The sequence below is a fragment of the Falco naumanni genome, chromosome 13 (genome assembly GCF_017639655.2).
Source record: "Falco naumanni isolate bFalNau1 chromosome 13, bFalNau1.pat, whole genome shotgun sequence".
Lineage (NCBI taxonomy): Eukaryota > Metazoa > Chordata > Aves > Falconiformes > Falconidae > Falco > Falco naumanni.
In genome coordinates this window covers 11876051-11901321 of record NC_054066.1, presented here as the reverse complement: position 1 = coordinate 11901321, position 25271 = coordinate 11876051, and the positions used below count along the sequence as shown (strand labels likewise).

The 25271-nt window shown below is 40.0% G+C and overlaps 1 protein-coding gene across 3 annotated transcripts in view; it reads left to right on the top strand.

Annotated features, from left to right (window-relative positions):
- LOC121096990 (SPHK1 interactor, AKAP domain containing) overlaps positions 1-25271 on the top strand; it is a 73487-nt gene that overhangs the window by 27129 nt on the left and 21087 nt on the right. For all 3 annotated transcript variants that reach the window (XM_040613677.1, XM_040613675.1, XM_040613676.1), the window contains exon 4: positions 23051-23110. In XM_040613677.1, coding sequence (XP_040469611.1) covers positions 23051-23110 — 60 coding nt within the window. The remainder of the gene's footprint in view (positions 1-23050; positions 23111-25271) is intronic.

Here is a 25271-nt window from a genome sequence, read left to right as displayed (position 1 = left end):
CCATCCATGGGACTATCAGTTTCCACAAGAAAGAATGAGCAAAATATACAATCTAATCAGCGTGTGCTAGTAAGGAACCATACAGGTTACAAAGTGAGAAACTAAACAGACTCCTGTGTCTGTTTTGAATGATGCTGGGTGACACAAGGAAGGGGACATTAAGGAGTAATGTTCAGTGGTACTTATTTCTGAGACTACCAAAACCAGACAGCAGCTTCCTGTTCTTGGACCGTTCCACATGTGTTCTCCCAAACAAAAGGGTCACAGTGTTATGAAGTACAATCATTGTTCAATTGCAGCTGGAATGCTGTCACTTGAACCATATCTTGAATACATTCTTAAGCAGAATGGGGTCATCAGGCAGGTGGTTAGTGGTATCCTTCTTGTTTGATATAGGAAAGGATTGCTTTAGTGCAAAAAACATGGACCACAGTCACTTGGTTTTACTGTTTAGTATTTCATACCCTAAGAAAAGGTTTATTTTCTCAGAGGAAATTATGAGTCCAAATAATAATATAAAAATGAATTATGACTTGCTTTTTGATATGTTGAGCTATGACTTTTTTCTTTGTGTTTCTTTGAATCTTATAGAAATTATATCCGTCTCTGTTAGGACGGAACTACTGAGAAAAGATGGCTTGTTAAAGCAAGACTATACTCAGATTTGATTTAAAAATACCCAATATAGCTGCTTGATACACACTTGTCCTCTTGGAAGCACAGGTCAGGTTTCATCTAGCCCTGGTCAATCACCTTGTAGGGAGAATAAGCATCACTCTTACCGTTCTGCAGATCTGAGGGAAGAAGCAGAAATACTGAAATTACTTTTTATTACAATCCCAAAAAGAAGTTCTGAGATAAGGGGCTTCAGCAAGTCACAGACCTAAATCTCACATGTGCTGAATGCCCACAACTTTCCCTGACAAAGTCACACAAGGTGATAATTTTCTTTTAATCCCCTCTTTGTCAAAGAAATGACTATACAAAGCTCTTTCCTAAGAAAATAGCTTGTGTAACTATAGTAAGTGATGGTATACTTCTGCTTGTAGGCAGAGGGTGGGCAAAGGCGCTCCGTGAGGCTTCCAGGGGACAGAACTGCCCCACAGCTCCTCGTGCCATCCTAAACTACAAGACCATGACTGAGCCCTTTCTTACATGGGAGGAATATTAGGCTCTGCTTTGACACAAGGCCTGCCAAGTCACCTTCTCCCATCACCTGCTGCTTGCCTAGTGTGCATATAGGACAGTCAGCTTTCCCTGTATGGCTTTCTGAACACAGTGCCAACCACACGCACACACACACAGCTTCACGGTTTTCAAAGCAAAATGTTAGTACCTAGTTTATTCTGCAATTTACAGTTATCACTATTGAAGAAAAGAGATTCTACTGAAAGAATTTTGCATTAATGAGATTGAAGTGGAATGTACAATAAAATGTATCATATAGAGAGAGCATTAACTTAGAAGCTAAATACTATTTTGGAACATTAGTGTTCACATCAAGAGAAAAGGTATTTGATAACCTGGAAGCTTATTTCTTGATCAGTCCCTGGAAATTATATTTTTGAGATACTGTTAAATAGTTACTCATAAACTGTTACGAGCAGAACTGAAGTTTTGTTCATATTCCTAGTTAATTTATTCTCAGTGGTAGTACAGTACAGAATTTTAATCTGCATGCCTAAAAAGTTGCACAACTGATGTAAAGACATGCAGTAAACTAGAAAACTTTGACATTAATCATCAGATTTCATGTGTGGATCAGAGTGTAAGCACATAGATGATTTTTTCAGAATTGCTCTCCCCACCTTAGATACATGGGTCGTTCATTTGGCTGCGCACAGTACATAACCAGGGACCAGGGGATACTTAACCGCTGTGCAAGGATTAAGCATTAGGTCAGTATCATACTCAGAACCTGCAAAGCATTTCATTCAGAGTCCTTTCCAATGACTGACACTAAACGAGCAGAAGCTGCAGGAATGAGGGAGGAAGAAGGATATGAACATGGAGTGGTTTCCCCAGCTTCTCAATTAGCAAGCAAACCAGACTGCCCTTAGCAGAAAATATGTTCTATCTTCTTGTTCATGTGAAAGATTTTATGAATTGCTGTTACCTATGGTGTCAGAGACTCAAACTGCCTCTGAAAGTTGTCGTTAGGTTTGCAGAAGGAAAAAAGAAATCTCCAGTGTACTGTATCATTAACAGCTGCCTTTCCCAAAGATAGCTGGTAATACATGTAGCTATAGTGTTCGGTTTTCATTTGGAAGAGTTTATGTTTAGTTATAAGGAGTCTAATCTTACTGTAACTATAAATGCAACAAGACCATATGAACATAGCTTTCACAAATATTTTCTTCATTATGTCCCATTACAGATTAGCACAGTTAGTAGAAGTGAAAATAAGCTGATGGCAGTCCTACATATGCTCACCAAGTATACTAACATTGATTTATTAAAACACTAAATATTTAATTCAGTTATAGCAGACTACTTTTTTCAAAGAGATAACTTTTTTTAAGCAGAATGGGCATTTTGCTACATGTAATTCTCTATTCATTTGCAAATTGGTTAATGAAAATATAGCCATTATGATACGAAAATAAGAAATCATGTTAGAGGAACAGTATTTCTTGTTTGCTTATGTTGGACAGCTCCTGAGCTCTGAAAAAAATCATATTCTGGTACCTCACCATAATAGAAGAAATGCTAGTGTGTCCATATTTAATCCAGTGTTTCTAGTCATCCGCAAGGATAAACAGTAGAAATAACAGGGAGAAGTAAGAGTGAGATGTGGTGTCTGCTCTCCTTGTTTTATGCCAGCTTAGCGGGATGTCGGTGAGTTGTCTATGGAAAGATGTGTTCTGTGTACAATGGGTCTGATGTGAACAGTTTGAAAGATTGCCTTGTCCTAACTTTCCTTTTCTACTTTCTGTACATACTATTTTTGTCCAGCTCTCTGTGTTTACATTTCAGAAATCAGATTAGATACACTGGGATTGAGTCCAGGGGGACAGGCCTAACTGTCCTAGGCTTTCTAGGGAGACTTCCCATGGAGACTGGTCAGGGAGGGGCAGCTGAAAGAGATCTCTGTGTGCTTGAAGTGAAGGCACAGTGGGAGAGAGTGCAGGTAAATCCTGGGTAGAAATGCTGTTTGTTTTCATTTCTGTATTGGAATAAAACATCCTGCCATCTCTCTTTAAAACATCCCTGGGCTGAAGTGTGCTACCCTCCTTAAGTCAAGTCTATCTGATTTTGCCATGCTGTCAGCTAAAAAAGTTAAACTCCCTCAAAGAACATCTTCTACATCTATGTTATGTTTTTTTCCTCTTCAGAGAATATTTGAGTAATTTCTGAACATTAAATTAAACTTAGTTCAATTAACAATGATACTGTTTAGCAACAGTTTACTGCTGCAAATTAGAATACATTGTTTCATGCAAATATTATAATTAGATAGTATAAATTTTAAAGTCAGTTTATGTATGAAAGTTTTGTTACGTTTGTTTCCACTGAATGAGAACTTAATCTAAATCCACCTAATATAATAAAATACATGGATTCATGAGACATAATCATTCATAAGATGCACATAGTGACTTATAAATGTAATTAAAATATCGGTAATGTGAGATTACCCCATGGAGAGACCTCATAAAATAAACGTAGTTTCACATAATTATATATAACTTTGTGCACTCCATTATTGTCAACTGTCATTCTCTGGACCTACATCAAATGTTCCCTGCTTTGGACACACTTTTAAGCAAACCTTATTTAAAAAGAAAAAAATGATAGATACTTTGCTTCTAACTTTCCCTCCAAAGATCTAGATTATTTAATTACCAGTGCTGAACATTTGTGGTTGGCTTATGTTAGTACAAGTTAAGAAATTTAATTCCTTCCTTAATTAGATGATTTATAGTTTCTTCTAGCGTTGGACTCTCCTAAAGTGCAAAGTCTTAATCTTGCAGACAGGAAAGTAATTTATGATTCTTAGCATTTCCTAAGATTTGACATTTTTTCTTTTCAATGCCTGTGCAGTAAGCACAAGCATGATTAAAGTAGTATTGTGATGCTGCTGAAGATGTATCTTAATTGTCTTTTAGGAATTCTTAATGAAAATAATTAATTAAGAAAAAGGAGGACACAAAACAAAACCAAAAGAAGAAGATGGTATTTAGTCCTGCAAGACATATGGCATTCATGTACATGATGCATAAATCATAGCAGTAAATTTTCCAGAAATTCTCTGGACTCCATACTCTAGACCAGCAACAGATGGAAAAGCAATTAAAAATTACATTTGCATTGAGAAAGATTTTGTCTCAAACCCCAGACTCCAGTAATCCTCCCCACACCACCCCCTGAATGTGGCATCATCCCCTCTTCCTCTTCACACAACCATCCTGTCCCTCCATGGAGGCTGGGAAACAGGCCTGCCCGATCCATACGGTGTAACAAGGCTCAAATTGCACTTGAGAACCACTGATCTAGGAAAATACTCCCTTCCCCTCCCTTCCCAAGCAGTGTGCTTCTGTGTGAGGGGTAATGGGATTCCCAGACTTTGGCAGAAATTCTGCAGACTTCTTGTCCATTATTCTGGAGAAGTAGAAACACAAAATTTACACCATTAAATGGCAGTGATAGATAGGGTAGGTAAAAGATCTCTGCTTTTCATTTAAAACAAAGCAATAAAAACCTGCTCATTTCTTATTTTAGCATAACAAGATACCACATTTTAAAGAACCAGGATGTGTCAAGGGCTCTAAAGCTCATTTTGTGTTTCCTCATAACTGAAAAAAAATCTGACTTTCCAGGCAGATGGGTGAGAGAACAGTTTCACTAAAGGGTTCACAGATTTGAAACATTCTTGAAATAGTCCAGCAACTTTTCTGCTTGCAAGCGCTCCTGCTCTGTAACAGCATGAATGCTCACACCAGAATACTCCATACAAGTATGCGTATAACGTAGGCTATATGCTTAGACAGATGCAGCTGTATGTTGGTTAGATCCAGCCCAGGGGAGCAGCAGGAACGCACGGCCAGAGGGAAGGGGGAAGGACGGCAGCCCAAACTTCAGTCACATTCAGTCTTGTTAAAATACCCTCTCGTTTAAGTGTTGGCTGCTTTTGTCTGACCCCATGCTGTTTGCACTTTTCCTCTAAGCGGTCTGATGAGTGCTGGTGGTGGCAGAAAGGAGAGTGGGGGACAGCGTTAGGGGAGTGGGGATGGTAGAGACAGGAACCAGCCACTGGGTGGGCTTACGCCACTTGGAAGAACCCTACTCCATCCACAGCACAGGTGGAGGAAGAATTGCAGCTTGGGGTTGTTAGTTGAGTACAGGAGAACATACCCTGTCTGCGAGACAGACAGTAACATCTCAAGGAAAGGAAGATACGGTTGTGTTAGCGAAGGGTGGCAAGGTTGTTTTGCCTTGGTGAGAAATAAAACAGATTGTTAAGAAAGCAAAAAGGTGATGGAATTATGGATCATGCTGGTTATGATCTTTCAGTTTACTGAGATAATGAAGAATGTCATCTTGCCATCATATCAGCTGAATTTCCAGAACTGGCCACTTACCTTGCTGCTGCATAGCTTCGCTGTCCTAAGCAGGTACCTGAGCACTACCAGTACCACTGCAGTTTAGCCATGAGCTTTTAAACAGGTTCGGGAGGAAGTGAAGGATGCCATTACGCGTTAATTTGCGCTGGTCTGATCAGGACTTTTGCGGTCTCAGCTCTTCCCCCAGCCCCTACTTCATCTTTTTTACTGCCTTGGCATTTGTACAAACATGTAGTAAGTTGATTCAGAGAAAAAAGTAACTATGAAATTAAGAAATTCATTTTTCTGGCCAATTCTTCAAATTCCAATGCTCACTCAAGCGATGGAACACAAACATCCAGGAAACAGCTCCCACAAATTAATTCAAACAAATGATAACATATGCAGAAAGAGAAAATGTTTGGCAAGGTATATTGTGAGGAGGAAAAAGAGAACAGCTTTTGACTGAATTAAAGTAGATTATGAGTAGTTTTCATTCATTTCTTCACTCAAGTCTTTTTAGAGGTTTGATGCTACATATCTTTAGAAGTTTAGATACAAATGTACAGATTTATATTTTACATCAGTCTTTGATACCGGAATTCCTTCCAGGTAACTTGCTAACAATACAGTGGATGCTGGTCAGGGTGTTGAAATCTTAAGCCCTGGGACTGGGATTTTGTATCTTTTAACTGGGGCTCCTGTCTCCACTAAGTTCTCCGAGGTCTCCAAAGAATGAAAGTGTGCCATTACTGAAGAGTGGGGATCTAGGCTTACAGGAGTTCAGAAAAGGAGGCTGTTTCTTCTTCTTGGTATAGTCAACAAGGCAATTTATACACCCACGGATGGAAGGGCAATCCTGGATCCCAAAGAAGGTTTTTTTGTTTGTTTGTTTATTGGGATTTTTAAAGCAAAACCATACGTGTGTTCCTGAATAGTGACCACAGAGCTGAAACAACCGATTTGTTTTATAGTGTTTGAATGAAGATTTAAATTTCCTAAGAAACATAGCAAAGCCCTATTTGTTTGCATAAAATAGACAGACAGACCTACATACTAAGATGTTTGTCCTCCCTCATGAGGCTGCATGCACAGCCTCAGCAGTACGTTACATAGACAGGGGATTACAAGCGTGTTTACTTTGCCTTTCAGTCATTAATTACTCAGCTATCTTCAAGAACAGCATTGTCTTTTTCAGAAATCAAAATCCATCCATTCTTTCCAGATCTAAGCCATAATTACTAAAGGTATTTTTAGTTTTAAGTCCTGTCTTCCCATTCAGCCAGACGATACCTTAATTATATCCTGACAAGGAGCTGGAATCAACAGCTGCAGGCTAAATTGTGGCATTGAGTCTTAGTCCTTCATCCTTCCTCAGGCATGCGTGGGTGTTTCGTGCTGCTGTGGTAAGGAATTGTACCTTCCAGAGAGCCTCTCTCTTGCTTGCACAGAGAAATTAGAAACCCTCTTCTTCACCAGTTACTCTGTGCCTGATGGAGTGCGGTGCGGGAAGGCTGAGCGCTAGTTTAAAAGACTACTGAAAGGATTGCTTGTATCATCTGTACAATATGTTTCTCTTTTTGCTCTTATACATACTTAGCTCTGAAAAAACCTATCTTCACATATGAGCTAATGTCAAGGCAGAAAGTAAATATGCCCTTAAAGCGTTGGTTTTCCACATTTTCAGTATCACGCACGTATTTTATACAGCAGCCAAAAGCCATTTCATGAATTTTGGGGTGAGGAAGATTGACAGTAGGTTTTCTTCTCCTGTAACTTCAGACTTAGACACTCTTTAATTATTTGTCTAGATCTGCTGTCTTCTTTCTGGACCCTCTGTGATGCTCTCACACACCAGTGTTTTCCTATCTGTATTTAAGAGAACCGGATGCTTAGCCTTACTCTGACAAAGCTATAAATAAACACCGGGAGGATCAAGCATGGTATTGCAGCTGTGTCCCCTTCAGCATTTCACACTGTCATATCCTCGGTGCCTCCACGGTCTGCTTTATCAAAAAATAGGATTCTTGTGCTGCCTCCAGAGTGGGCATCTGTGACCGCGTGCTGCCGTTATAACCACGGGCTCCCTTTAACATAAATTGCAGGGTGAGGCTTACAGAAATTTGTTAAACATTAAGTATACAGGGCACCAGAGGAAGCAGATGGTGCATGTGGCATAAATATTTATTGGCATATTTTCTTTAAGTCATAAGTGACAATTAATTGCATCAAACCCAGAGGAATAAACCTTAATGGGAAGAAAATATTCACAGCTGTTTTTGAAGCAATGGATTATGAAGAGATGACTTGGGTTGATTCATTAGTGCAGTCCAGCCATTAAAATAAGGATAGTCTCTAAAATATCAAGACACGTATATCCACCAATTCATTTGAAATACGCACTTCTGAAGAGTAATTGTGACTAAATTCCAGGTACATAGTTGCTAAAAATGCTGGAGGCAGAGCAGTATAACTCAGCCTTCTGACAACGTACAATGTGTACCTAAAAAAGAATTGTGGCTGGGTTGGGGAGACACAGGAAAATCACATCAGGACCTTATTTAGTGAACTTGGGTGACTCACAGAAGGTAGTATATACTGGGTTGTCTGCTTCTGGAAATGCTCCATCAGGGCTTGCAATTAGAGCAGTTGAAAATCTCGTCTGCATCTTAGACAGCAGTTGTGCAGCTCACGGCAGAGATTCTTACATAGAATCTGAAAGGAATAATGTGATTTTTGTGGCCATCCTAATGAAAATACAGGACAAGAAGTGGGAAAATACTTTCTCCATTCAAAGCTAGAGAGGGAAATTGTCACTCTCTAATCATGTGAAGGACTGTACAACAGAAGGAAGGCCCAGACATGGCTTCAAGTTGATGTTTCCCCAACCCACCCTGCGTCCTGTTGAAGTTCTGGACAGAGAAGCTGTGAGTGCAATGGCCCTGCTTTGACAAGGATGGATTTTTTGATGGTTTGCAGTAGCCTGATCTCACTTTGGTGAGATAAGGCAGGTACCACTCTATAGCTGAAGGATACCTGTCATGAAGTCTTTTTTGTTATTTAGATTACAGTGCAGAAGGTGTGCCTGAGCTGCTTCGTATCACTTGTAAATTCTCCCGCCTGTGTAATACTGCTGTCTCACACTTCCATTCATGTGCATCCTTTTCCAGGCAGCTACGTGGCATATCTAGTACTTCCAAACTAGTATTTTTATTTCTACATTTCACAGCTGGTTCCTCTGCCAGAATCATTTTGGCAAGCATGGAAATTAATGTAAGACAAGCATTGCATCCAAATGTTAATGGATAATTAGCTCTGTCTTCCAGAAGATACTTTTTTTATTCTGAGTCAGGCTATTCCAAACACGTCGTATAAGACCACCAACTCAAAATCCTCTTTAAGCATTGAAATATAAAGGATCGAATTCTACTATGTGTAGAGGAGAGCTACATTTCTTATACCATTCCCAGTCTCCTATCTACCAAAAAGTTAAATTATGCATATTTATATAGTTATATATAAATATATTTTATATATATTATATATATATATATATATAATATAGTTATAACTGTTAATGACTCCAAAAAGTAGTGATGGGAGCCAAGGGCAAGGAAAATAAGTCACCAAAATTTAAATAGTGGGGGAAAGGAAATTGTAATCTAAAAGCAAGTAACTATGACATAGAAGTAACAACTGGTAATTTTCGGTTTCCTTAATTTTTGTGAAATATCTCTGATGTCCTCAAAACTGAGATGTCAATCCTTGTAACACACCCTTCTTCAGTAGGCTTTTATCTCTATGTGCAGGGAAGGGAAATGCTTGGGAAGTAGCCAGTTAGGTTCTCGCATCCCAGGACAGCCCACCAATTCAATGGCAAGGCAGGAAACAAAATCCCACCTGCTTCCCAAAGCTACTCAGCAGTGGAGCAATGGGAGGCTAAATAATAGTAATGACAGAAAACAGGCAAAAAATATAATAATGCAGCAACAAAAGGTGGGCAAACACTTTCTAGAATATTACCTGACACTGAACAAATTTCAGCTGGTAGTTTGTGAACAGTTGGGATCTCTCTCTCCCAGAAACCGTGGGGAAGTGTCTTTTCCTCTACATGCTTTATAATGTAGGTGTCACAAACCTCACTGCTCTGCATGAAGACATTTTATAGAAGCACAGTATCAAACCAGAAGGAAGATGAATGAAGATCACACGTTAGGCATTATTAAACTGGATGCACAAGAAAGCCACGCACAGACTCCTGCTTCAGATAATCCTCATGTCGTCTTCATTCGAGGGGGTGTGACTGCACAGGTATATCTTTATAAATAGCTGAGAAATTTGTGAGTGGGCCTGAGTGAGTGCAAAGACTGTCTGCCTCCAGGCGGCTTGTCTGACTGCCTCTGTTCCAGCTCAGTCTGCTTCTGGCTGCAGCATTAGCACTTCTGTTAAGTAAAATGAGCAGTTATTTCATTCCCCAGATAAACACACATGCCTGATGATGGCATGACAATTCAAGAACATACTAGGGTTGGGAGTTCTGCACAGCTTTGTGCTCTTTGCATTCAGAACATGAACTCTAACTTCCACTGTAAGTTGCACCTAATTGCAGTCAAGTGTTTTGCCATAGGTGTTTTCTTCTCCAGAACTCAGGACCTTATATAGACAAAGTGTATGTTCATGTGCCCTTTGAACTGAAAAATCCACTACAGCTGTCCATACGACATCCATTTTACTATTACAGTGTTTACACACAGCTTTTTTTTTTTCCTAGACACACTAAGAAAAAATTACCAGGGGTAAGCAAAAGCAGGGATAGGGGTTTCTGTTTTGTAGAGGCATTTACCTTCTCAAAGCATCAGTGTAAGTTAAAGAACAATCAGGAACCATGCCACACACTGTTACTGAAATTACCTAAAATGCCACTCTTGGTAGTATTGCAGGAAACTGGCTTAGGCTGGGGTTTCTAGCTCCTTTTCCAAAAAGATGCAATCCAGTCCACAACTGGATACCAGGATTTCTCATCTCTTTGTTCCTCTGCAAAGAAACTGGGAGCTACAAAAGCCCTGACTTTCATCATCACTGTAGGACCTTCTAGACCCCTTTCTGCATTACAAGCCCAGTGCAGGGATGATGCCACAGAAAGCACGCCAGGGAGCCTCACAGACCAGTTTCCATCACTGCTCTGGACCTACAGGTTTAATAAGGCTGTGAAGAAAGCAAATGTTGTCCTGGGAGAAGCTCGTCTAGGGGGAACAAGAAGGTTCAGACCAGAAAATCTTTTTAATTTCCAGCTTCATCATTTCATATATGAGAAATCGAAAGCTAAGAGATTCTTGCTTTAAGGGGTTTGTTCTAAACCCCTCAAAAGTTTTATTCAGATATTTTTTCTCCAGCCACATATACAAATACGTGGAATGAACAACTCGTCTTTCTAAGCTGCAGAGCCTAAAAATGGTAATGATAAAGCTAATAACCCAACTGACTCATGGACAGAAAGATCTTTATTTCTGTCTGCCACTATTTAATTTAGAAGAAAAACATCCATGATTTCAGCAGCTGTGTAGTCTGGCTCTGGGAATACAGAGCTTGTGAGAATGGGTGAGTGTGCAGAAGCATGGGTGCTTCTGCCCGACATGCAGGGATTAGGGATGGTTTCAATAATTATGATGGGTGGCCACCTCCAGATTCCAGCAGAAGATGTTTGACTGAGATATTCCACTCTTTTTTTTTAACTGATGGTATGCAAAGGTGGGTAGTTTTTCTAAGTAACCTCTACTTAGAATCTAAAGGTACTGTTTTGGTAAGTAATCATTCTAAGTATTTGGGAAGAATTGGTATCAAATCCACCAAACTGAGTTTTTTTGGTTAAAATCCCTTTATGTATTATGAACAACTTAAAGAATTTCCCAGCTTGCTTCTTAAACAGTGTATTTGGGTAAGATAAGTCCTACCAGATCTGCACCACCTCGCCCTCCCTCCCTATTTTTTCCCTGAATGCTGCTTAAATAACTCTGTGAGAGGAAATTTTTTATCTTTAATATTTCCTACTGGATTCTGGAAATCAATAGATCAGACTTTAACTAGGGCAAGATCGAAACTTGTCCAAAACTACATGTAATTAGGCAAAACATTGTCGCAAAGCAATTTTGTGGATTCATGTGTATAAAAATTGTTTGACAGACTAGTTGAATTAGATTTAAATCAGTTTGGTTAAATATTTTTTTAAGGATCAAGAGAATACCTAGGATTACAGCCTCCATAAAGAAGCATGGCTATGGTTTCTGGTTGCCTGTTTACCAACACAAATAATTTCAGGCTGAACTGAGAGCAATCAAAGAGCAAATTCAAGCTGAGGGGCGAGCAAATAAAGGAAAAGTGGGGTAAAAAAGGAAATTTCAGAGTTCAGTTAAGGCTTTCTAAATATGCAGTGGCATTTAGGGTTTTGAGAGCATATATTTAAGATGTCAAATTAACTGACTTGAAGAATCTTTTTAAGGTGACTGAACAGCACATTCTGCAACATGGTAGGCATGGTGATTCATGATTTCATTTTCACAAAATTTGTGGGATCAGAGATGGTGGTATCATAGAAGACGTTTTTTTTTTTTTCCATGGGTGCTAACACAAAGCAGTCCTTTAAAAATAGGCAGAGAGAAAGCGAGGGCAGCACCAAAAGCCCTACTTATGCAAAAGCAGATGGACCTACACGCTCACTCCTTTCAGGGACATGTTTGGCAACCGAGCCTCCCCCAATGGCTCCAAGAGGCCGAAATAGAAAGAGGAGTCCGGTGCGTTGATGGAGACAAGTCCAACAGCCTGCCACAGCCACTGCCTCCAGCAGCAGCAGCTGAGCATGGGGCTTCAGATTTTTTTCTAGCCAAATTTTAAGCTCTGATGGTCTGTGGGAGGCAGGTGAGAAGGAAAAAGAAGGCTGGAGGGTGGGTAGCTTTGATAAGGAGACAGACTGTGTTGCCACCAGTGCTGACAGTGGGAGGAGGAGGAACTGGTGCTTCTGCCCCGCCAGTGTTCTTCCTGTGGCTTCTCTGCGGTTTGCAGGATCTAGTAGCTGACATGCTTGATGTGCCACACAAAGCTACCAGATTGCATCTCCATTTCCAATTAAGACATAGCTTGTGAGTACACGTGGTCGAGGTCTCGGTGTGACAATCGGTAGTCACTTTCAGATTTACTGGGAGATATCTAATTTGACAATAGGCCAGAGGTCCCAGAGGTGAAAGTACCTAATGATTTCATGAATATAGATGAAACTGGGAGACTGTGAGTGCACCAGCTGAGTGTGACCTCAAACCTTGCTTATGCAACAGTGGAACAAGGCAAAGCCACACTGTCATAAACACTCTGCTGATGGGAAAGCATCAGTCAGAGCTTACACCTCAAGATCTGAAAAGTTAACCTTGAAACATTAACGTGTAGGTAAGCAGGCTTTTCTGATGCCAGCACTCACACAGCCAATCATCAATCACCTGTTTTCCAGATCACTTCATAAGCATGTGGACGTGTAATGTGTTTTCTTTTTCAAGTCATCTTGCTACTTCAGAGCGGTACCTATTTATAACCTGTGTAACAGCTGGGGCAGAGCTGCCCAGGAATTTGTAAAGTATACATGAGCAGGCAGATGCTACGCCAGTCTCCTTCAGCAGGAACAGAGGTCAGCCCCTAAAGGTTTAATTTAAAACGACTGAAGCTTTTGGCAACCATATGTTATCTTTGTTACAGAACTTTACTCGGAAATGATGAAAAGAGAGATTGGTGAGCCACAGGTTCTAGCAGGAGCAAAGGCCACAGTGAAAGACTGAGCTGGTGAAGTTGGGCAATTAGCCTTTTGTTTGAAGCGTAGGGTTAGGAGGGGACACACAAAGCAGAGGGCATCACTGCTGTTCGGGGCTAATCCACGCTGACAAGCCTGGCACTGACATTTCTGGGTTTCTGCTTTCTTGTTAATGTTTTCCTAGTAGTTTGTGTCTTATCTTCATTGGCCTTTGTGTAACTGAACTAAAGTAAGTTATTAGATTTAAGGCTGTATTTAGAGACTATGAATTGCTGAATTTAGAGGCTATGCCATGTGTTGTGAACACAATCTTTAGAACAGGGTATGTTAACTTCTGAATTGCAGGGGAAACCACTAGCTAGTTGCTAAGACTTTGTTTTATGTGGGAAAAGTCTCTAAAGAACAAACTGGTTCAGTCACAGAATAAGTGGATTTTTTTATTTGTACTTTAACTTAATCTAGAGATTTCTATAGGATGTCTCTGTTAGATGACAATAAAGTGTGTGGAGCTAAAAACAGTCACCAGGCTGTATCCACTATGAGGTGGTAATTTCTGTTGCTTGTTACATGGCTCAGCTGTAGCTGGATCTTTTGTGCGCTGAATTTCAGCAAGTGCTGTAAGGGAAGGATGGAGCGTTCTGTTTCAGAGGGGAGAAAACATGATAGTCTTGGTTTAAAAATTTAACATTATGACCCAGGAAGAAAGAAGCAGCACTGGGGCCAGGATGGTCTTGGTGGGGAGAAGGAAGAGTTTAGGGCGCTATCCTGATCACTTACATTTTACAAACCTGATTTTTATTCTCAATATGTACATTGATGCATATTTATCATACAGCTGAGCTCAGTCAAACCCTATCATCAAACCTGTGTGTTTCCTTCCTTGGTGCCTACCTCATTTTCTCAAAAGCAGAGAGAGCTTACAGAATGGTGGGCTTTACTACAGAAGGATCTCACTAAGCAGTGCAGCAGAGAGGTCTGTTTCTAATCCAGAGACAATAGTTTCTGATCTACTGGATTCAGTCCTGAAATCCGCTCCAAAAAAGGCTTTAAGTAGAGATTTATCAGGAGACATGGTTCAGGAGATGTGGCAACCATGGAGCTGCTGATTTTGTCTGCCACCCTGTGAAGTACCACCTCCCCGTTCCTTCTGCCCCCACCGTAGCCCAGAACGAAGGCACCTGAGCCCAGGGGACACCAATACTTAGCAGACCTGCCCCACTGGGTGAAAGACATGATGAAAATGAGAAACATAGTCTAAACTATTATGCACACTAAAATTATACCACAAAAGGGGGGGGGGGGGGGGGAGGTAAACATGTTGGGTATCATAATGAAGTGATAAACATTATTGAGTAGTAGAGGCAAGGGAGAAATAGCTAACTAAATCAGTTTTAAAAAAATACACTATTTCAGATATTGCTTCTGATCTAACAACTTGTATCTGGTTGTATGAGACACAATTTACTCTTGCTATCCAGTTGATATGCTTTGGCAATACCTGCTCATTCATACACCCGAGAGACCCGGAGCAGGTGGAACTGGGGTCCGATCATTCTGTCATAGTCACTGCTATGGAATGTTTCCACTTGACATCTTTGTTTAGCAAAATAATTTGCATTTTTAAATTAGGCTTAGCAGCATTTACTTCCTCATCTTTCTCAAGTACTGGAAATGCCTGTAGAGCACCATAGAACTGTTTGACATGCATAGATAAGCAGAGTGGATTTAAGTACTTATAACTTTTTAATCTCCTTTTTTTCATTCTACGTGACATAGAAATGTCTTTGGGAAAAATAATTGATTCTTGTAGTAGTTTAGAGCAACACTGTACCAAATGAAACTATCTCTGTGTTAAAGTAGTAGGCAAATACTCCACTGTCCCAGAAATCTGAACATTCCTTTATTAATGCACCATCAATGTTCTCTTCTCCATATATCCAACATAGCAATAATTCCCTGCTTCGGCTGCTTGTAAGATTAAAGACTGCATCTGTTTGGCTTTGTAGACCACAGGCAGTTACATTTCTTGGCTTAACAAGACTGGCCCGGGCAGACACTGCCAAAATAATTGAAATTTAGGGCTGCAGGGAGTCAGTCTTTCACCTCAGTTTCATTGTTAAATAGCTCGTTTTTCCAAACCATTACATATTTTATATTCTTTGGTGCAGTTATTTAGCAGAGTCTGGCCTGTAGTTAACCACAGCAGTTAAAAACTTCATGGCATTTTGACAACTGGAAGTTTCAACAATTTCTATGAAATCTTTTTCCCTGGAAGTGTCTGAAATTTGGAAGTACAGTTTTAGAAAGTTTTATCTTTGTCTTTCTGGAGCAGCCTGGTCACTGGCATATTGTTCTAGACTGTGCTGATATTTGCGTAGCAGGCACCAGCGTGCATCAAAGGATGCAGGAAAGGAGAAAGGAGGGCTGGCTTCTGTGCAACCCACAGACAGGACTCGGGGTCATACTTGTTATTTTGCACAGGAAGAACAAGTCGTCCTTGAAAATAACCTCCCCTGCCTGCAGTGGTCTGATAGAACCATAATTTTTCCATACCAACAACCTTCAAATACAGGAAATAGAAAAGAAAAGATTAACTTGAACAAAGCTAAATGATGGTATCAGTTATGGTTTATTGTTTTATTCAGACTGGCCTTGAAATCAGATTTCTCAGCTTTGTTAACTGTCACCGTTATATTATCTGGTCCTCTGAGATTCTACTTGACATTTAAATGGGTACAGAAAGAAGGAAGATAAATAAGCATAAGGCCTAGGAAAAAAAGTGATTTAAGGTGACTAACGCAGGTGCATAAGGTTTTACAGAAATGTACATTAACTTTGTAGTCTTGCACAAGCAGTAATACTTTCTACTTGTTCTGCAGCAAGAACTACTTTTGATCCCATGATGTAAATTAAAATGGTGACAGAGAAACAAACTATTTAATGGTAATGAGAGACAAGCAAAGGGTAGAAAGATTAGGCTGGATATTGCTTTTGGCTTTGATGGATGCAGAGTCATTTCTGTGAAGTAAGCTTTGCACCCAATGTGCGTAGTCATTGAGGCAGTTATGGAGTTATCGATAACAAGATTCGCATCAAATACAATTAATTTGCCCGAGACCTCAAATTTCTGAAGCTGCAGTGTCGAGTGACTTCAACTCTTCGGAGCCTGAGTCACAGTGAAAACCTGATAGCAGCTTGTCAGCACATGAATCAGAATTATATTGTACAAATTGTCTAGAGAGGCACAGACATACTGGCCTCAGGTGTCAGTTATGAGAGTTTTCTTTTTGTAAATAATTGCAGTGAAATGACCAAAGCCACAATCCTCCCAAAGAATTCACACAGGCATCCTCATTTCACACAAGTCCTACCAAACCTAGATCCTAAAAGCATTCCTAGGATCTCCAAAATTTTAAGGCAGTTTGTTTAATTATTAGCTAAAGGGTAATCTCATGTAACATCTCAGAACATTTACTCAGAAGTCATCATTTTACAGCTTTTTTTTTTGTCTTTCTTAAAAAAAAAACCAACACGAAATGGTACTTAACTCTATTGAGATTACAAGACTCAACAAACTGCAAGTTTAAAGAACAAAGAGGTCAGTAATTAGGGGTCCTTACAGACAGGAGAGATATATATAGATCTTTCTCACATGAAGTCCAAGAGTTCTTAGCCTTCACATTAGCATAAATAATTCAAGTGAAAATAAATGCAATGTCCTTTTTGATACCAGCTTTGCAGATCAGCATTTTGATAACCATCAAAACAAATGGTCTTGTCATACAGACTGAAAAAACAGTGGCTACACTGCTAGAACCTGCTGGAAAATGCATTGTACACCATCCTAATATAAGTGAAAAATATGTGAATGTTGCTGGCCAATGAGACAAAGCTCACAGAAAACTCACAGAAAACAGACAAACTATGGCACAGTGCCACTCCTTTGATATTTTCTGTGGGTTAGTTTGCTTTGTCTCAGATGCAGGGAGGAAACCAATATTTTTTCCTAGGGATTTTGCTGACTTCAGCTCCTAAGGGAGCACGACACACGGCTGTTTCTGTGAAACAGACACCATTCCAGTGAGTGATGCCTTGGAGTTGCTGTATTTGGTTATTGTGCTATGGGGAAATTACAGTGATCTAAACTATCTTTCTAAAGCCAGGAGACTCTGACATTGGTCTAATAAAAGTTTAGAACAACTGAATTGTTTTTCTACTTTTGCACAGATTAAATTAGGATGAGAATAAGGCTCAGAATTCCAAAACTGCCATCCCATTACAGAGTTATTGCTGAGAGCAGAAATAAATGAGGTCAGACACTACATTAAATCCTTTAAAAAAACTGTCATAGTAATCATAGTTGCTGTAAAATTTCACAGCCCTCTTCACAAACTGTAGCTTCACAGTTCTACATTTAAAAAGTGGATGAGGTGTTCAGCACCCTAATAGCGTACAAGAAACAACACACGTTCTTGAGAGCAAAGAATACCTGCCCAAAACAGAGAGGGGAAAGAATGTGGAAATAAATGCCAAGCCTTTCATTTCTCAAAGGATAATGCCAAATAATTACAACATCACTGCTTTAATGTAAGATGCGTGATAGTCGCATTGGGCACGAGGGGCAAGGGAAGAGACAAGGAAGCACAGTCCGAGACATACTGATTTAAAAGTCACATCGTGAGAGCTTCACGCCTGCATCACCAACCCAGGACAGAGGAGCCAGCGGAGCGCCCTGCCATAGCTGCCTGCCCGCTCCCACCGCGCGGCTCCTGGCAGCAACAGACACTCAGAGCGAACAAGATCATGTCTGCGTGTCGCTGGGGAAAGCTTCAAGTGCCAGGAACAGCACAGTTTGAACTTGCCTCTCCCGCTGTGGAAATAGAGTTGCTGCTGCAGCTCTTTGCCGGTGAGGACGGCATCCTCATCAGTGCTTCAGCTGGTTTTGTTGACAGAACCACTGTTGGACAGAGCACGGATACATCCCGCACGGCCTCAGGCTCAGGCATTTAAACTATGTTTTTCCTTTGCACCCAGGAACTGGCTGCTCTGAATTATTTTCTCCTGCAATCTCTCCTGGGACTAATTGTCATCTTCACATCTGTTTGTAGGAAATTAAGGGTGGGTTTTATGGGCAGGTTGGAGTGCAGTCCCAAACCAGTTATTTCCTCTAACTCCCTCCTGGGCTGTCTGAATCAGCACCTTGCATGTCTAAGTAGACTTGATGGTGTGACAGAAGACAGAGAGATGGATGAGAGGATGGAGAAAGCACAGACCTGGGATGTAAAGACCCTATAAACTCAGTCTCCAGGCAGCATTTACATACTGACATACCAGCCAGGACAGCACAGGTTGCAGTGAGCTCTGCACAGTTCCCCTGCAGGTTCAAATGCATCCACAGAAGCTTAGCTGGTGCTGAGGTGCTGGCACCAGACCCTGTCTGCTGGTGGCATCTGGGCCAAGGCTGGGCAGGATCAGCTGCACGGGTGCAGGTGCCATCTGAAGTTGTCCTGCCCCCATGGTGGCATTTGATACTGTCTTTAACTGCACAGTCATAGCCCCAAAAATATGGAAACTATAGACAATAATGTATTTCTTTGCTTGTCATTCAGCTGCTTGCCAGCATCAGTACTCTTAAAAAAAAAAAAAAAAAGTTGCTTTACTCTTCCAAAGTGAGAGAACAGTATTATGCTTTTAGCAGTTCCCTGAGGCCATCTGTCAATGAGTAAAATGTATTGTGTGTATAGTACATTATATCCTTAAGTGCTTTGTAAACAAGTTATTTCTTAACATGTAGCTCTTTTAAGAAGTAATAGTCTTAGTTTGCAGATAGTGGACACTGAGGTGTCTGTAATTTCTACACTGACTACACAGTAGATTTCAGGACTGGAAACTGCTGATCTAGAGAATTTATTCCATACACATCTTCCCAGCCACAGAAATTACCATGGAAAATAGGGATGGAAAAAAAAAAAAAAGTTTCTCCTATTTGTTTTTTAGATGAGTCTGGAAAGCAGACTTCTTTGCGATCAAAGTTCATCAAGTTAGTGATGATAATCTGCCTGGTACTAGAGTAGTAGAAATCCTTGGAGAATGTTATGAAGAGAGGCTTGGGGGTCAGAAATGGATTCATGTTAATCCTGTACAAGAATGCACATAGTAGAAGAGTTGCTATTTGCAACGTGGTTGTGTATTAAATGGTTCCTGGATATGTAGCAAGCAGCTTTCTGCCTCTACTGAGATTCTAGCTTGGAGTGCAGTGGTACATGTTCATCAAAGGGAGCAGATTGTTCTCATTGGAGTAAACGGGATTTCTACACTGGAAACACTACTGAACCTAAAGTTGTGGGTGATTGTCTCACTGTGTAAAGACAGAATTTGGGTGGTGGTCTTTAAACTTTTTGTATTACATAACACCATTTAATTTTAGTTGCTTTCTGCCCCCAAAATAATTATTTCCTAAGTCAGCAAAACAGGTAGTATCTTGGCATTTCTGCATGGTTTCCAGACAGTAGCTGACAGTAACTCCATATGAGTGGAGAGCAGACACATTTTGGAAGAGAAAAAATGTTTTTAGGAAGACAAGGATGTAAGATGTAAAGGAGAAGTGTATGGGAAACAACTGATATTTAAAGATACTACGATTAGGACAAGGCTAGGTTCTACTTAAATTAACCTTCATCTGGTCCAAGGGGGGAAAGTCGGAATTGAGGTTAACAAATGCTGACCTGAACTTGGCTTTTTTTTCATAACCTGTGCAATATTTCCCTCCTACAGTTTATGAACTATATAGTGTTTTGCCTTGTTTTGACGGAGGTGTCTGATGATTACTAGAAGTTCATCAAGCAATGCAAGCTAACGAGAGCTTAAATTTTGTATCATGTAAGCAGAAAACAGTGAGAGAGTTTTCAGATGGATCTTTCTGAGCACCTCTAGTGAAGTATCCCCAAGAAAAATATCCTCACAGTGAACTCCCTGGAAGGTAAAGTAGTGCAGAGCCTGCAAGGATGGAGCTGTAGAGTTGATTTATGATTACAGTAACCATCTCATCCCACCTCCTGCTCAAAGCACAGCTAATCTCAAAGCAAACAGCGAAACGGAAAGAGTAAATTAATTCTTCAGTGTCTTTCACCAGTGCAAAACTATTTTTGTTTAAAAATTGTCTATAATTAAAACTGCAAAATCCACAGAACAGGAAAACACTAAGAGCCTGCATTGGTGGTGGATAAATCAATGTCAATGGAATTTGAAAAGTGTATTTGGAAACTGGATATAGTATCGCCATAGGTTTTATAATATAAGTTCTTTGGGTCCTTAGAAGGACTTTTAATACATATATATATATAATGTGTATACATATAAAGATATAATATATCTTATAAGTTCAATGGGGTTTAGAAGATTAAAAAAATCTTCTAAAAAAGATGAAACAAAGAGAATATGACTTTAAATAGTAGATATTCCTGCTTGTACTATTATTTCTTCTAGTGAGGCATCACTAAGTTACACACCATCCACGCCACATGAAACAGAGATGGTGATTTTTGGGCTGCTCAGAGAGGGCACATCTTTAGGATGGTACTGAGTGTCACTGGTGGGAGTGCGGCGTATAGCACAGCAAAGGCATGCGCCATTGTACCAACGTGTAGGTAGCAAATGACAAAACAAGGTTTACCAGAGAGCTGAGTGTTTGGCTGGAATGCACATGCGACACGACTGCCCCCACGCAGCTTTTTCACAAAGCTTTCACACCGAATGCAGCGCAATACTAGACCTTACTGCTCTGGCATGGGGGCTTGGAAACAAAGCTCTTAAGAACAGCCCTGCCTTCAGTAGTGAACATGCTTGAGAGGACCAGAAACTGGACCCGTACCTTCCAGCACTCCCACCCTGATCACCAAAGCGATGGTCCCCTGAGCAAACGCACCGCTGTGCACCTGCGGACTCGCGAGCACATATCACTGTGGGTGCTGGGCAGGTACATGTGCCAATCAAGAGCATAATTTTCTAATCCTTTGTAATAACTACCCATTGCTGCTACGCAAAATGCCTATACGTAAAACCCCAGTGGAAAGCAAGACAAATTTTTGTCTGTATAATTAACTGTAACATGGTTAGGACATTACGTAACTCCCACATTATGTTGCTAGAGGGTATTTGCAATACTTCATAGCTCAGAAACTTTTATAACTATGTCTTAAAAGTTAGCCAGCCACAAAATGCATATGACAGTGGCATGTCCTGCTTGTTGACATTGTCAAGCAAAGCAATATTTTTTCCGATAATTGTAAAAATGTTGGACAATGTGTTTTTAAGTTCATATAAAGGTGCCATTAAACTATTTAAAGGGCAAAAAGCTTGCTTTTTCACTGGGGTTCTTTTGGTTTACAATGGGAGGTCTGGCTGGATCTTTCCATCTGCTGTGCTGGCTGTTACTGCAGATGGTCATAATCTGTACATATGGTATGTGCATATATAAACCGAAATCACTGTTGTCTTGGGGTAAAAGCAGGCATCTAACGGGAGCTTGGATGCCTAACAAGAATATTGTGAAGGGGATAATTTAGAGCATTTTATTTTTCTAGGGGAAATTAACACAGAAGTAGGGAAAGAAGCATTTACTGTTTACTGGAAAAGAAATTAAAAACAAAACCGCTCAGCTCTTCAAAGGTAAATTCTGGACCTTCAGTGTATTTGGAATCACGTATTGGCTCAGCTCAGCCCTGAATCTGTGCCAGGTTTTGGTTTAAATCAAGACAACACTAAACTCTCACAGACTTCTAAATATTATCCACAGTGCTCAGAAGTAGGACAGTCAGCCTAGCTTTGGAGTCCCTGCTTCTAATGCAGAAATAAAGCTGGAGTACGGATTTTCTTATTCCTGACAATTAGAAAATGGCCTTCCAGTCATGTAAAAAAAAGTAAAATTTTTCAGAAATGAAATGGTCTTTAGATCTGAAATTTCTGTTTAAGTCAGTCTACCATTAAATGGTTGCTGAAACTCATAATGATCCAAGAAGGGGAAAAATAATTGTATCATTAAAAGTAGTAATTTTAACTTTTTAAAAGTAAAACTTTTTTTTTTTTTTTTTTTTTTTTTACTTTTAAAGGCAAACTTACTAGATAATAAACTATTCTGCCACCTATTGGAGTGCCTGGTTAGCACTGCTGAAAACTTGAATATTGGCTCATGAACCAAGATTAAAAAAAATTATTTCCATAAAGTCTTAAACTTCTATTTCATAAGTTTGGGAAATTAAGAGAAATACTACAATAGTTACGTGATGTGGAGAAAACTCTAAAAGCAAGTCACAATTGCACTTATGAAACATTTGGCAACAAATGCCTGAAAAGAAGAAATCATCGGAAAAATGAGACATGAAGAGTTTATCTGATGTACAATCAAATGCATTTTTATCATTCCCTTTATCTTTTCCAATACCCTCTGTATTACAGTTTCTTGCAACATTTGCCCATTCATCAGATGAGCTAATTGTCAGAGCAGATAAAGTCATGATTCTTACTTTTGTTCCTTTTTTCTCCTTTCTTAACATCTACCCTGCTGTTCTCTTTGCTGACCTTTATACCTTTCTTGTACTGGGAAAAGGCTTCCCAGATTCAGCTACAAGACTAGAAATGGAACACATATTGACTTTAAAAGGGTTGCTGCCATTCAAATATGACTTTCTAAGCTACTGTTTCTTTTTCTCTCCTATTACAGGTTTGTTTTGTGAATTTAGATGCAAACAGAGACAACTGCAGCTATGAGCAAGTGAAACAGGTAACAATTTAGGTCTTAATTGCATGCACAGCAGGTCTACTCAGGTAGCCAGGACTCTCCAATACAAACCCAGGACAAAATTCTACAGAAAAATCAAAGCCAGCCCTAGGTTTTTAACCCTTACAGAGTGCCATACATCAGGAATCTGAAATTATCTCAACACCAAGGCCATATATTATGGCTTTTCTTACTCCCATCCCAGAAACATCTGATTGTTGCAGCCTGTGAATTCACAGCCATTACCATGTGAGTAGACTTCTTGCTTAGCCTTCAGTCTTACCAGAGAAGTGAACACAGATTTACCATACGTCCCATTTTTCATTTTGCTATAATACTACATAAAAATAATTTCTGATGTCACTTTTTTCTCCTGCCAAAAAGCCTTTAAGATTTTCTACTCATTTAGGTCTTGTTTGGCTAACCAGTTTTAGTCAAGTTCCAGATTGATTTTGTGGTCTTGAATAGTGGTCTAGATAAAACAGAACTAAAGGTATGTTTTACCTCTTTAACTGAAAGTTTGGAGGGTAGAAAAAAGGGATTTAAAAGAAAAAAAAAAACACCTCAGTTATTTTACAAACACTAATACAAACTACATCGTGATATGCTGTTTAAATTACATACCATTCCAAAAAGCCCTCAGATCTGAGGAAGTCATATTTTAAAGATATGACCTAGTGTCACTTTTGAGTTTATATCTTCCTTTATCAGTTCGTTTTCATCATCCTTGCTTGGTGCCTACGACCGACGCAGCGATATGTGGTAGGTGACCAAAGGTAGGATCTCCTGACAGTATCCAGGGTGTTCCTCAGTAAAGCGTTACGGTTTGCTGAAACTACTTTTAGCTCACGGGCTAAATGCTGGGGCCTTTTTGCCTCCCGCAAGTTATTTATTAGCAGGAACTGGTTTTCTGTGCTGTTTTCTGGATCCTGTATCCATGAAAATTCAAATGTCAAAAATAAATACGCTTCTTGCAGCAAAATGTTTTTTCTGTTGAATCAGCAGGTTAACTGCGCAGAACAGACTGAGAGCTTTAACTTTACTGAATCCACACAAGTACTGGTGGGTTTCTAATAAGGTTTTATTGTTGTTTACAGTCTTTATTAAGGAACAAAAGCTATAGGAAATCATAAGGAAATAGCAAAAGTTTTTTTCCCTCAGTCTTAGAGCTGGATATCTGTAAAAGCCAACTTGCCTGAACTTTATACAGCTGCCCTTTACAATGGCTGGAGATGATTTTACTCCCTCGCAAGCACAGATCACCTTTGAAAGCACTACCCGCATTGCCCCCGGCTGGCACTGCCCTCATTGCCCCCCCCCCGCTAGCATTGCTCACCATGCCCCCGGCTGGCACTGCCCACACTACCCCTGGATCGCACTGCCCGCCCTGCCCCCAGCTGGCACTGCCCACCAGGCAGGTGGGGGGACCCGCAACAGAGGCTGCAGGGCTTGGCTGCATTTCAGCCAGGCACCCTCTGGTGCAGACCCAACGGGTGTACGAGCCGTGGCTGGAAGATGATGCTCCTTAGCTCTCAGCGTAGCTAGCACAGGTGCTGTGCATTCTTCCCCAAGAGGAAACTCGCACATCGCAATTTCTGTGTACAACGTGCAGTGTGAGCGGGGTGGGCTCTGTACAACACACTGATGTGGTGAAAGCATTACCATAGAAGAATTTTAAAGATGTCAGCATAGCTGTTGTTCATATGAAATATGTAACTGTTTACTAATTGGTAGTTGGGATGTTGCGTTACCTGTTAAGCCTTCGTGGCAAAAAATAATAATCTTTCTGGACTTTTCATTTTTTATTCTGAACAAAAGATAAGGAACTGAAGTAAAAGGTGTACAAAATGCCATGATTTCCTACCTAAGAAATCTGATGAAATGTGGCAATTTAGGCAGTAGAAAAATAGAGATACGTAAAGAAATGTGTGTGAGAATAGAAAGGTTATAATTTGAAAAAAGAAAATGACAAGAACTTTTTTGTACTATACTGAAATGTCAAACTGAATTGAAGCACCAAATTTAGTTATGTCAAACATAAATACTTAGCTTCATCTGAAGATCACTCTACTGAAAAGTGAATTGTTTCCCAAAATTGAATTAGATTTGCTAAGCCAGAAAGTTTTATGGTATCTAATTCAGTCTGAGGAAAAATAACAGCACC